This window comes from Anolis sagrei, chromosome 3, assembly GCF_037176765.1.
Source record: "Anolis sagrei isolate rAnoSag1 chromosome 3, rAnoSag1.mat, whole genome shotgun sequence".
Lineage (NCBI taxonomy): Eukaryota > Metazoa > Chordata > Lepidosauria > Squamata > Dactyloidae > Anolis > Anolis sagrei.
The window spans coordinates 68,005,729-68,018,919 of NC_090023.1; the positions used below are offsets into that span (position 1 = coordinate 68,005,729).

The following is a 13,191-nucleotide window of genomic DNA, read 5'->3' on the forward strand; positions in this document are numbered from 1 at the left end:
GGTGTACAAGTATAGCAAATAAATAAATAAATAAATAAATTTGCTTGGCAAGATTTGTTCAGAAAGGGTTTGCAATTATTCTAATTTCCAAGAAATCCAATGTAAAAGAAACTAAGTATATGCTAACACCTCACCTCACTTTTTCTGAACACAGCACTACCTATCCAAAAATCAAAATTTCTTCATTCCATCTTCTTAAGAGATAAATGTATTTTGCTTCTTAATCTCTTGTTATATTCTATTAGACCTAATATGATATTTTTTTTGAATAATTGTGATTCACCTCCAGAAAAACCATGAGCCAATAAAACTTCACAAATCTGATCCTGTTGTCAGCCAGTACAGCTTTCCAATGTTCCGCTGCAAAGGCCCTGGGTTAATTTTAAACCAGCACTCATGGACCTTGGTTGAAGCTAATTTTTCCTGGCCACCCAAATGCAAGCTGAAGGATTGGACATGATTTTTGGCTTTGGCAACAACACAGTATTGGCCCATAAAAGTACGCAGCACAGCAGCAACAGTTGCTATGAGGTTCCAATGAATAATGTGCACATTCTGAAGACATACTGGTATTTTGAAGGTTGCATAAATACTGGGTTGCAACTATTAATATTAACTGTAAAGCACTATCAAGAGATATTCCATCAAACTACGAGAGGGGAGATGGGAAGCAGGATCAGATTGTTAGCTCAAATTAGAAATAAATTCCATCACATTCCTCTCTCTATCAGCTGTTACTGGACAGCAGCCATGCTTTCCATCAGGCTACAGCAGAGGGAGAGATGGAAATTGGAAGTATGTGGTTACAGTTTTAGATGGTTGTCTTTAGAATTAGTAAAGTTCTGTGTGCCCCCCCCCCCCCCATATCCATTGAATATATATTCCCAGTTTTTGTGTGAATACACGAATCTGCATATAATAGAAAACCCTATGGAAGTGAAAGATCTCTTGCTGAAGAATATGATAGATCGCATGTGTCAAATCCAAGGCCTGCAACCCAAATTTGGCCCACCATGCCATTTTATGTGGCCCTCCAGGTCAAAACTAACAAACATGCAGAATGGGGGACACCTGGCTGGAGAGCAGTAAGTGTGATAAAGATCTTGGGAGTCCTCGTGGACAACAAGTTAAACATGAGCCAACAATGCAATGTGGCAGCTTAAAAGCCAATAGGATTTTGGCTGCATAAATAGGAGTATAGTGTCTAGATCAGTGTTTCTCAACCTGGGGGTCATGACCCCCAAGGGAGTCGTGCGGGGGTGTCAAAGGGGTCGCCAAAGTCCATCAAAAAACACAGTATTTTCTGTTGGTCATGGGAATTCTGTGTTCCAAGGTTGGTTCAATTCCATTGTTGGCAGAGTTTAGAATTCTCTTTGATTGTAGGCGAACTATAAATTCCAGCAACTACAACTCCCAAATGACAAAATCAATTCCCCCCAACCCCACCAGTATTCAAATTTAGGTGTAACGGGGATTTTTGCCAAATTTGGTGCAGTGAATGAAAATACATCCTGCATAACAGAAATTAACATTATGATTCATAACAGTAGCAAAATTAGTTATGAATTAGCTACGAAAATAATTTATGGTTGGGGGTCACCACAACATGAAGAACTGTATTAAGGGGTCTCGGCATTAGGAAGGTTGAGAACCACTGGTCTAGATTCCGGGAAATCATGCTACCCCTCTGTTCTGCCTTGGTCAGACCATACCTAGAATCACACTGTCCAATTCCGAACACCACAATTTAAGGGAGATGTTCACAAGCTGGAATGTGTCCAGAGGAGGGAGAACAAGCCCTATGAGGAGCAGCTTAAAGAACTTGGCATGTTTAGCCTTCAGAAGAGAAGGCTGAGAGGAGGAAACGTGATGGCCATGTATAAATATGTGGGAGAAAGTCATTGGGAGAAGGGAGCAAGCTTGTTTTCTGTTGCCCTGGAGATTAGGACCTGGAACAATGGCTTCAAACTACAGGAAAGGAGATTTCACCTGAACATTTGGAAGAACTTCCTGACTGGGAGAGCTGTTCAGCAGTTGAACTCTCTGTCCTGGAGTGTGGTGGAGGCTCCCACTTTGGAGGCTTTTAAACAGAGGCTAGATGGCCATCTGTCAGGGGTGCTTTGGATGTGGTTTTCCTGTTTCTTGGCAGGGGTTTGGGTCAGATGGCCGACAAGGTCTCCCCCAACTCTGTGAATCTATGCAATGCAGTTTAATTGCATTATATAAGTTTACACTGACTGGGTTGTGAGTTTTCTGGCCTGTATGGCCAAGTTCCAGATGCATTCTCTCCTGACATTTCGCCTGCATCTACGGCAGGAATCCTCAGAAGTTGTGAGGTCTGACTGACTATATAAGCAGCGCCAAACTACATTATATGAGTGTGTAGAAGATGGAGCCCCCGTCTATATTAGATTGAGATAATTGCTGATATGGGTCTTCCAAGTATTAAAGAAGTATCTACTTGGGTTCTTAAATACATTGTATTGTTGAAGGCTTTCATGGCCGGAATCACTGAGTTGTTGTAGGTTTTTTTGGGCTATATGGCCATGTTCTAGAGGCATTCTCTCCTGACGTTTTGCCTGCTTCTATGGCAAGCATCCTCAGAGGTAGTGAGATCTGTTGGAACTAGGAAAAAGGGTTTATATATCTGTGGAAAGACCAGGGTAGGGCAAAGGACTCTTGTCTGCTGGAGCTAGGTGTGAATGTTTCAACCGACCACCTTGATTAGCATTGCCTGGAGCAATCTTTTGTTGAGAGGTGATTAGATGTCCCTGATTGTTTTCCCTCTGCTGTTTTACTGTTTGAATTTTAGAGTTTTTTAATACTGCTAGCCAGATTTTGTTCATCTAGGGACATCTAATCACCTCTCAACAAAATATTGCTCCAGGCACTTCCAGGCTATCAAATGCTAATCAAGGTGGTCAGATGAAACATTCATACCTAGCTCCAGCAGACAAGAGTCCTTTGCCCCACCCTGGTCTTTCCACGGATATATAAACCCATTTTCCTAATTCCAACAGACCTCACTACCTCTGAGGATGCTTGCCATAGATGCAGGCGAAACGTCAGGAGAGAGTGCCTCTAGAACATGGCCATATAGCTCGAAAAAACCTACAACAACCCACTTAAATACATTATTGACATATTATTGCAGTTAACAGCCTTTTGGGCCGATACATCATATGGATGTAGATCTGGAGTCCTGAAACCTTTTGTGGCTTCAGTTATTGGAACACAGTACCTAAACTGATTAATAAATTGGGAAACTATGGCTATAATTCTCCTTTCTAGTGAATTGTTGCACTTCACGTTCCAACGAAGAAGTCCCGAACAGTCCCGCAATGACGCTCACCATCACCTCTACCCGCCCATCTCTGCGAGCAAAGCTCATTCTCTCACAATGACTTCCGGATTGAAAGCCTAGCGTCTCTCAATTGAGCGCCCAATCAGGAAGCCACGAAAGGTAGGGGGCGTGGCTTAACTCGCCAGCCTGGCCAAAGTGTCCGTGGAATGCGCAGACGCAGTGAGGCGGCCCTTCCCTCTTCTCTCTTCGCCTCCGCCACGCTGACTCGCCATAGAGATAGAAAAGGAAGGCATCCGCAGCGCCGCCACATTGAGAGCCAAGCCGAGGATGATCCCCACGCCGCGGCACCCGCACTTGGGGCCGGAGGGGCCCTTCCGCGAGGTCTACGAGCCCGCCGAGGACACCTTCCTGCTCCTGGACGCCCTCGAGGGGGACGCGGCGGAGCTGCAGAGCGGCGGGTGAGACAGTCGATGGGGGCGTGGCTTGAGGGAGCCAATAGGAAGAGGGAAGAGAAGGCAAGGGGCGGCTGATTGGTGGGTTGGGCTTGTTTCTGTTTTTACTATTTTCAAGCCGTGGATGGTTGGATAAAGACGTCCAGCAGCATTTTGTTCCAGATAAGTGGCCTTTGACTGCATAGAGCAGGCCTGGGCAAACTTGGGCCCTCCAGGTGTTTTGGACTTTTACTCCCACCATTCCTAACAGCCTCAGGCACCTGATGAACCAACCTGGGCAGAGCATATTATTTGAGAACACAGAAATGCTGGACCACTCTGGCAACCACCATGTCAGGCTACATAGAGAAGCCACTGAAATCCACAAGCATGTGGACCATTTCAACAGAATGGAACAAATCTAGAAAATCTCCAAAATCTGGCTGCCAGTATTTAAAAACTCTAAAATCATACCAGTAAATAAGAATAGGGGAACTCCAGACAAGAAACAATCAGGGACAGCTAATCACCTCCCAACAAAGGATTCCTGCAGACAGGAAGAAGTGACACCTTGAAACTGATAGGCCATTAAATGCTAATTGAAACATTCACACCTACCTCCAACAAACAAAAATTCTTTCTCCCACCCTGGACATTTCACAGGTATATAAACCTATTTTCCTACTTTCCAACAGACCTCACAACCTCTGAGGGTGCCTGCCATAGATGCAGGCAGAACGTCAGGAGAGAATGCTTCTGGAACATGGCCATATAGCCCGAGAAACTTAGAGCAACCCAACCTCAGGCCTTTTCCTTTTCCCTCTCAGTTGCTTAAGCGGCTGAGGGGAAAAAGGAAGGGGCCTGAAGCGGTTAGGAATGGTGGGAGTTGAAGTTCAAAACACTTGGAGGGCCCAAGTTTGCCCATGCCTGCTTTGAAGAGTGAAATTAACCTCTTTTAAAATTGGGCTTGTATAGTTGCATGATCTAAAATACAAGGTTCCTAAGGGTGGCAATGACTCTCTCAAAGTACAGCTTATATTGTACAGTCAAATCTCTTTTTTTCCTGCAGAAAATTCAATATTAAGTTAAGGGGGAAAGGCATGTTAGTTGATTTTAAGTCAGTTCTGATTTAGAACCCTTAAGAACCTCGTCTGATCTGTATGTAACATCCTTAATTCATTTTAATCAATTCCCACCCTTGTTTTTAATACCAAACATTTAGCATTAGCATCTGCCTTGAAGTAGGATGTGGATCTGGAGTTGTGTCAACTTTTGTGGCTTCGGTTATTGGATCCAAAGCATTGTACTTGTAAGTATGATCTAGTACATGTGTGTAATGTTGCACAGTTACTGAAAGAAGGGTGCCTTTTCATTTGACTGCTGAAACCACAGGACAGAATGATAAAACGCTCCAGGCATTAGGCTACAACATCGAGCAGCCCTAGCCATCATTGTACATGTGGAGAATTTGCAGTATAACAGAATTTGAAGAATCACACTACTGCCATTCCAGCTTGCCACATCATCACTGGGTATACTGCAGAATTAATGTGGTTTAATACCAGTTCAACTGTCATGGCTCAGTGCTATAGGATCCTGCAGTTTATAGTTTGGTGAGACACCAGCAGCTTCTGGCAGAGAAAGCTAGAGGCCTTGTAAAACTACAATTCCCATGATTCCTTACCTGTATGTATGAATGAATGTCAAAGGTACTGTTCTGGAACAGCTGTTCCAGGAGCTCCAGATTTATTTGCTGTGTTTGCATGTTTGTGTGCAATCCCATGCTTGGGATTTTGTAGCAGGGGGTTTCCTGTTATAATTTGCATTTATAGGGTAAGCCACCTGCCAGTTATAGTTAGGTTCCCTGATCCCGCCCCTTTTTGAGTTTTGGAGGGAACAAAGCCATTTTGAGTTAGTTCTCACAGAGAAGCCTTGCGCACAGGACATAGAACGAAGTGGCTCCTGTAGAAAAGCTTCGTCTTTTACAGCTTGGCCGGGGTTATACAGCCCTACGGCTTGGCCAGGAAACATACAGCCACAGCTTGGCTGAGGGACTCCAGCCGGTCATCACAGCAACCTGAACTCCTTCTTTTTCCCTGGAGGTCTACAAAGCTCTGTTGGGGCAAGGGTCGCTCACGGAAGCCAGACGCAGTTGGTACCGGGTGCAGGGGCTCCACGTCAACAGAGGCAAGTACAGACTGCCCAGATTAGAAGCTAGGATTTCCCCATCAGTTAGTTACAGTTGAGAAGACAGTGCCTGTTCCTGATGGACAAGATTGAAAGAGCCTATAGACTTAAGAAAACCGTTAAAGTACCTGTTTGTTCCTGAATAAAGAACTTTGTTGGATTTACTTTAAGCATTCTAAAGACTCTGTTTGGGGGAATCTAAGGGCCTTTAATCTGAGGCAGCCCCGGCGTCCCGTTGGGCACACAGAATGTATGTCCTGTGTACAGTCTAATGCACAGGCCCAGCGTGCGACAGCACAGGTACACTTGGGAACTTTTGTGTTCATACAATTCAAAATAAGGATACATGAACAAAGTTTTCTGATGAGTTTATTAACACCAGGAAGGTAGAGGTGAGTGGGAAACATTTCCGTTACAGTGCTAAAATGATGATTTTACCAAAAATGCTGTTTCTATTTCAAAATTTGCAAATAAGAGAGAAGATTTTTGAAAAAATAAGAATTAATTAATTAATGTTCTTTATTTGTACAGTGTTCCCTCGCAATTTCGCGGTTCGCTTTTAGCAGACTCATGGTTTCACGAGTTTTACAAAATATTAATATAAAATATTAATTATTTACGTCCAGTGGAGGCCAGGGACCCTGGAAGTGTGGCAGCCTGAGGCACAGTAAGGAAGGCCTGCCTTCCTGGCCTGCTGCTGCCTACGTGGCTCCGGAGGTCAGGAAGGGAGGGAGGCACCCTTGGGATGGGCCAGGAGGCAGGTAAGAAAACGCGGGTAAGAAAATAATATATAAAATATATTAAATAATGTATAAATAATAAAATTAATATGGTGTCCCTACTTCGTGGATTTTCAATTATTGCGGGTGGTCCTGGAACGGAACCCCTGCGATAAGTGAGGGAACACTGTATACCACTTTTTTCACCCGGGAGCGGGGGGGGGGGGGGTGCTCAAAGCGTATTCCAACATATTTATGGCAAAATTTAATGCCTCACATACATATAAATCCTAACATAGAGCAACCATAATATATAACTATCAATTAGATCATAAAAAGTAACAACATTTAGACAATTAAAATGTGGAGTTAAAAACATATTCATATAAATGTTAAAATCATATAATCAAGCAAGGAATTAGTTAAATTTATATGGAATGCAATAAAGGCTCGAATGGCATATCGAAATCCAGTAGGTGCAAAAGATAGAGGAGGATTGGTGCTTCCAGATCTTAGATACTATTATGAAGCTACAGGCTTTAGTTGGCTAAAGGACTGAATCAAATTAGAAAATTGAGCTTTACTCAGTCTAGAGGGGTACAATCTAAGATTTGGTTGGTATGCCCATCTATGTATGGAAAGGAGAAGGTTAATAAAGGTTTTTAATAGGCATCTCATAAGAGCTAGCCTTCTAGCGATGTGGAAAAGATACAAGGAAGAGATGGAGTAGAATATTATTTTATGGCTGTGCAGTGTTAAAAACAACATACAGTGAGGAACTGAGAAAATTTAGGGAATATCTAATTGAAGAAAAAGGACAGTGGAAACTAAAAGTGAGAGAAGAGTTAAGGATAACCATCAATTGCAGGATATATTCGGGAAAGACAATAAAATTGGATTTTCTAAAAAGAAACCGGAGTTGGAAAATACTTTGGGGAAAGAAAACAAAGGACTGATTTCCAGATTATACAAATATATTCTAGAGTACAATCTGGAAGACAATCAAATAAAAAGGTAATGATTTTCTGGTCCAGAGATTTGGGGAAAATATAGATTTGGATAAATGGGAATACTTACGGAAAAAAGGATTTAAATTTTCAATAGTGGGTTCTATCAGAGAAAGCATATAAAATGTGATATAGTTATATAACTTCTATAGGTTATATAACTCCTGAATTAATGGATAAGGTTGATAAAATCCAACAGGGAATGTTGGAGATGGAAAACACAGAAAGGCACATTTTCTGTGTTTGGTGGACCTGTATGGTTCTAAAAAAAACTTTTCGATAAAGGTGACTAAAGAAACCAATAAAATGATTACTAAGAAGATTAAGAAAAACCCAGAAATGTGCTTATTGGGTTTGTTTCAGGAGAGAATTGTCAAAGACAATGTAGATATATGCCAATATAGTTATGTGGCAGCGAAAATCATTATAGCAAAATCTTGGAAGGGGGAAAAAGAACTACTTATTAAGGATTGGAAAAGAAATGCAGTAGAGCATATCCAGATGGGCAAGATCTCCAATAGCATAAGGGGACGAAACAGAGAGGAATGCAAATGGAAAAAATGGAGACTGGCCTTTGGGTATTTAAAAAAGAAGACAAAAATAGATATTGAAATAGCTAAATATGGGATTAATTCGTGTAATGATAAGGACAGATTTTTGTTAGATACTAGTTCCATTTGGTGTGGTGTCGGAAGTCATGGTTGGTGATTCACGGGTATTTTTGAGTGTTGAATACCAAAGATTGCTGTTGTCATCGTTTCTTCTTATATACCACAATAAAAATGTATACCAAAAAAAGGGGAACACTTGTTACAAAATTCCTACTAAAAGTATTTGAATTCTGCAGAAAGTGAGCATGATAACTCTGTAGTTTCATAGAAGAGAAATACTGTTCCTTACTAGGAAATTCAAATTGCAGGTGTATGTATCTTATGACAGTTTTAATACTGTCATTATTGCAGGGAATATACACTTTATTGTTATTACTGTATTTATTTATTTATATTCCATTCACTTATCTCTTACAGGTGCACTGATATCAATCCTTTGGCAGCTCTGTGCACACTGGAGACAGCTCTCTGTAATAATGTTAATATTCAACCCATCATTACTGACCTGGTGAGACTCAAATTATAAAAATCCTAATTACGTCAGTTTTTTATGGTGGTGGTAGTAGAGGGTTCAAATAACCACATTACATAATTAAGGTTGGTAGTCACAGCAAAACTGTAAATGTGGAGGGATGGCTTTATCTTGCGTTTTGGCAAATTTATTGAAAACGTTGTGCCCACTGCATCTCTATTTCTGGCCTTTTTGTGCATTTGTTAAACTATAAATGTCACATGATACTTTAGATTTTTAATTTTTAAATAATTTTTCATAGGAATGGAAATCATGTACTCAAGCAAATGATGTTATATATCTTTACATTTTTCCTATGACATCTTTTTGACTCAAATTGAAACTGGATGTATAACATATGGATGTTTTACTTGGATATTTTCATAGTATTATTTTATTTCACTCTATGTCTAGACAGTAGGATTGTTGCCACGATTACATGGGAAAGTTGACCTACTGCTGTTTAATCCACCCTATGTGGTAACACCATCTGCTGAGGTAAGAATTGCACGCAAATGCATTTGGGAAATCATTTATCAATCTACTGTATGTTGTGATAAGCAGGTTATCACTTGCAGTGTGTTAGTGGTTTGAAAATGTTGAAGTGAAGCTTGACTGCTTAAATCTGGTGTAAATCAAATTGCTGAAGAAATCATAGTTCTAAAATGTGGTCAAACTGCAACTTTTAATTTTAGATACAAAACCATGGAATAGAGGCAGCCTGGGCTGGAGGTAAAAATGGTAGAGAAGTTATGAACAGACTTATCCCACTGGTGCCCACCATACTTTCCGCAAGAGGATTGTTTTACCTAGTTACAATCCAAGAAAATAATCCAGGTAGGGGAAAGAAAGTTTCTTTTCTTTTTCTTTTTTCTCTTAAATATATGGATATCTTTTAACCTCTGAAAAATTCCTCAAAACAAGTCACCATTTATAGTGCTAAATATTAGCATTTAAAGGAAGCCTTCCAAATGAAATTAGTTCAAATAAATTATTTTAGAGATAGCTTCTTGCCGAATTGGATTGTCACTCTTGTATGTACAGTGAACTATGGTATCCTGTAAAAGATATAAGGCATTTAGCTGCTGATATTAAGGCAAACATCGAAAGCCCTTGCAAAGATTGTAGATGGCCTTTTGTGCATTTACCAAGACTTGGAAATGCTATTGAAAAAAACTGTGTTTAGAAGAAATAGTTTCTTATGATGTCGAGGTAATGACTTTAATTAAAAAAATAAAAAATGCAGAATATTTGGGTTACATAGACTTTCATTGCAAACTATCTCAAATTACCATCTTATTTACTGTAATTTAGATATGCTCTGGGCCAGAGGGGTGTATGTTACGCGATTAAAATAGTCCCTTCTTCCCATTTTAAAACGTTTCTGGAAGATAAGCTAAACATGTTGTTGAAGGCTTTCATGGCCGGAGTCACTGGGTTGCTGTGAGATTTCCGAGCTGTATGGCCAAGTTCCAGAAGCATTCTGGAACATGGCCATACAGCCAGGAAAACTCACAGAAACCCAGTAAGTTAAACAGTTTGCCTTTTTTACTCCAGAAACAGAAAAGAACTCTGGTTTAATTTGCGGTTGGTTATAGCATGAAATACCTTATGCTTTGTAATGTAGTACAAGCCTGTAGAGGGGAGATGAGATGCTAGAGGTTATTCTGTTCTCTTTCACTCTCTTCATTCCATTCTGAGTGCATCTACACTGTGGAATGAATACTTTGACATCACTTTAACTGCCACAGTTAAATGCTATGTAATGATGGAAGTTGTGGTTTAGTGGTTCCCATAATTTCATAGCATTGCAGCTACAGTAGTGTACAACTGCATTCATTCTGTAGTGTGGATGGACCCTCTGTGAACACCAAACAGTTATTAGAGCCTTAAATGACATCACCTCTCTCAGGAACCACTATATCATTAGTCTCTTATCTTATAAATGAAACACAGGGACTACCAGTTGACGAAAGGTGAATAATGCAGACAAGTTTATGTTAAAGATCTCCCCACCCCACATGTGTATTATTTATGTTCAAGTATGCTGGCTCTTATAAGCAGAATAATTAAAATTTTAAATGAGAAAGTGTTCTGTTCCCTTTTATAGCAGCTTGCCTGTCAATGACGATCATCACGTCAGTGTTTCAGAATTCCTATTTGCTAAAAAAGCAGACAGTTTAGAATGGGACAGAAATAAATACTTTGACAAAAAAGACTTTAGCCTGCTGCTGTCTTCAACGTTACTATAGCTTTTCATTTTTAATTGCAGATGAAATTATTAAAATATTGGAGAGGCGTGGCTTAAAAGGCACCAAAGTACTTTGCAGACAAGCAGGAAGAGAAAACCTTTCAATACTCAAATTCTGGAGATCCTGAAGACGAGTTCTGCTGCTTACTGTCTTGCAAAGCGAAAGGGCATTTGGTGCAGTATCCAGAGGGAAGGAGGATGATTCTCAGAAGATACTTGCTGCAAGTTTTGTAGCCTATTACAACACGTGCAGAATCTTGCTGTTGTCATCTGGGTGATAGATGAAAAGCTGCACAGTGTGCACAAGACACTGCTAATTTTGCCCTCTCCTAGATACACATGCTCCACTCCCACCATGGAATTTATTCTCAAGCTTTCCATCTTTTCTACTCCACCTGCGGAAGACAGACTATACTTGAGATATGGTAGTATTTGCTACTCTTATGCCCTGATCCAGGTTACTGCCTGGTACTGCCTTAATGAGTATGATGGGTTTGTAACACTGATGACTGGAATGGAACACACAGACGATTGCCAATTAGAATGCAGGTTAGTTAAACCTAACCATTTTAAACTGACAGGGAATTAAAGTGACAGGCTTATGTATGTTCTAATATGTGCAAGATGTTTGTATAACAGAATTCGTATAGTTCAGAATGGAAGGAAATTATTTCCTAATAACCTACTGTGGTCCTAAATTGAAATACAGGTTTAGTTTATTGCTTTTAAAAATTAAATGAAGCCAGGATCAGTGCCACTAAAGCTATGCTAGCAGAATCCAAGTGGGAATGCAGACAGACCAGGCCAGTGGACACCAAAGAAAGATCCTGTGTTTGCAAATAAAGTTATTATTAAATGCTGAATGTTTACAAAAATGCAAGGACATGTTTTTTTAAAAAAAATTGGAACTAGGATGTCCTATCTTAAAATGAAATAAACAGCTCAACTAGAATCGGTATTAAATTTATATAAAATCCAGTTCATTATCAATTGTAGCTGGATCTAAAGTCATATAATACAGTTATATAGTCAGTGTACATTCATATAATGCAGTTTGAACTGCACTGAGCTGTATTAAATGACTGTAAATCCAACTCAAGTCTACTCCATGGTGTATTTTAAGAAAGCTCTTTATATTCCTTTTTTGCATTAAATATTTATTTAAATCACATTTTTTCATCATAACCTATCAAGTTCTTAATATTTTATTTGAATAATGCATACTGCTGGACACATCAGATCAAATCAAGTGTACAATTTAAGATGGGATTAAGTTCCACCGAACTCAGGGGAGGTTATGTGTAGCCGTACACAATGTTGCTTGGCCAAGCCATGTTTACTTCTACAAATGGAATCAGAAAAGGGCAATTGGCCTGCTTCCTGCTCTGAAAACACCAGCTCCAGGTGGCTGTAAAATCCTTTACTGCTGCAGTAGTGCACACTGTGCACACTTTTTACAAACCCATCAATTTTCACCAGAAATATCAGAATACTCTGTTTTAATAAATAAGTAATCTTGATATAAGAATTGACATATACAATATTTTAAATCAGACTTATCAATCAACTTAAAATTTTATTTGTAAATACAGCTAAACCTAAATTAGCTTCTTTCACCGCTAAATCCTGCTGTGATTATTGTCTGCTCTCTAAAACAGAGAAGATAATACTTCAGAAGAAGGTCTCTCGGCAGAGTGGACATGTGGACTTGTTACTAGATGTAAACCATTTGTACTAGAAAGAAAAAAAACAGGCATTAATCAGTTTTGTTTGGCAGAAATTTAGCAGAGTTAATTTGGCTTGATCAAATAATGCAAAAAATAATCTAGTGAACTTTTCAAATTAAAACAACTTGTTTATAAAGACATTAGCTGACAAATATGGTCTTCATTGTAGGGATTCAATGGCCTAGATTTTCTATGTCCATGTTAGCTGGATATGGTGGTATTCATGCCAACACATCCAGAAAGCATTCTTAAGGAATGTTTTAAAAGAACTTATATTACTCACAGCTTTTTATAATGTGAATGAATTTGCTGAGCATTTATTAAAAGTAAAAATAAAACTTTATTTATATTTGAAGTGTGGATAAGTATGGAAGGAAATTGTTTTTCTAGTGATAAATAACGGCCATTTCAATGTTGCTAAAGTGAGCAACTTGAGCAATTAC

General features: G+C 39.6%; 2 protein-coding genes across 2 annotated transcripts in view; one reads left to right on the forward strand and one right to left on the reverse strand.

Moving 5' to 3' along the window:
- Window positions 1-3,509: 3,509 nt before the first annotated feature.
- On the forward strand, window positions 3,510-11,884 carry N6AMT1 (N-6 adenine-specific DNA methyltransferase 1). The gene is made up of 6 exons (XM_060770464.2): window positions 3,510-3,762; window positions 4,958-5,044; window positions 8,677-8,767; window positions 9,185-9,268; window positions 9,466-9,607; window positions 11,043-11,884. The coding sequence occupies exons 1-6, from the start codon at window positions 3,632-3,634 to the stop codon at window positions 11,147-11,149; spliced, it is 642 nt and encodes a 213-aa protein (XP_060626447.2). The 5' UTR covers window positions 3,510-3,631; the 3' UTR covers window positions 11,150-11,884.
- A 693-nt stretch (window positions 11,885-12,577) lies between these two features.
- Window positions 12,578-13,191, reverse strand: part of LTN1 (listerin E3 ubiquitin protein ligase 1) — a 30,639-nt gene continuing 30,025 nt past the window's right edge. The window contains exon 30 of the mRNA XM_060770455.2: window positions 12,578-12,755. Within this exon, the coding sequence (XP_060626438.2) occupies window positions 12,693-12,755 (63 nt within the window). The 3' untranslated portion in view covers window positions 12,578-12,692. The remainder of the gene's footprint in view (window positions 12,756-13,191) is intronic.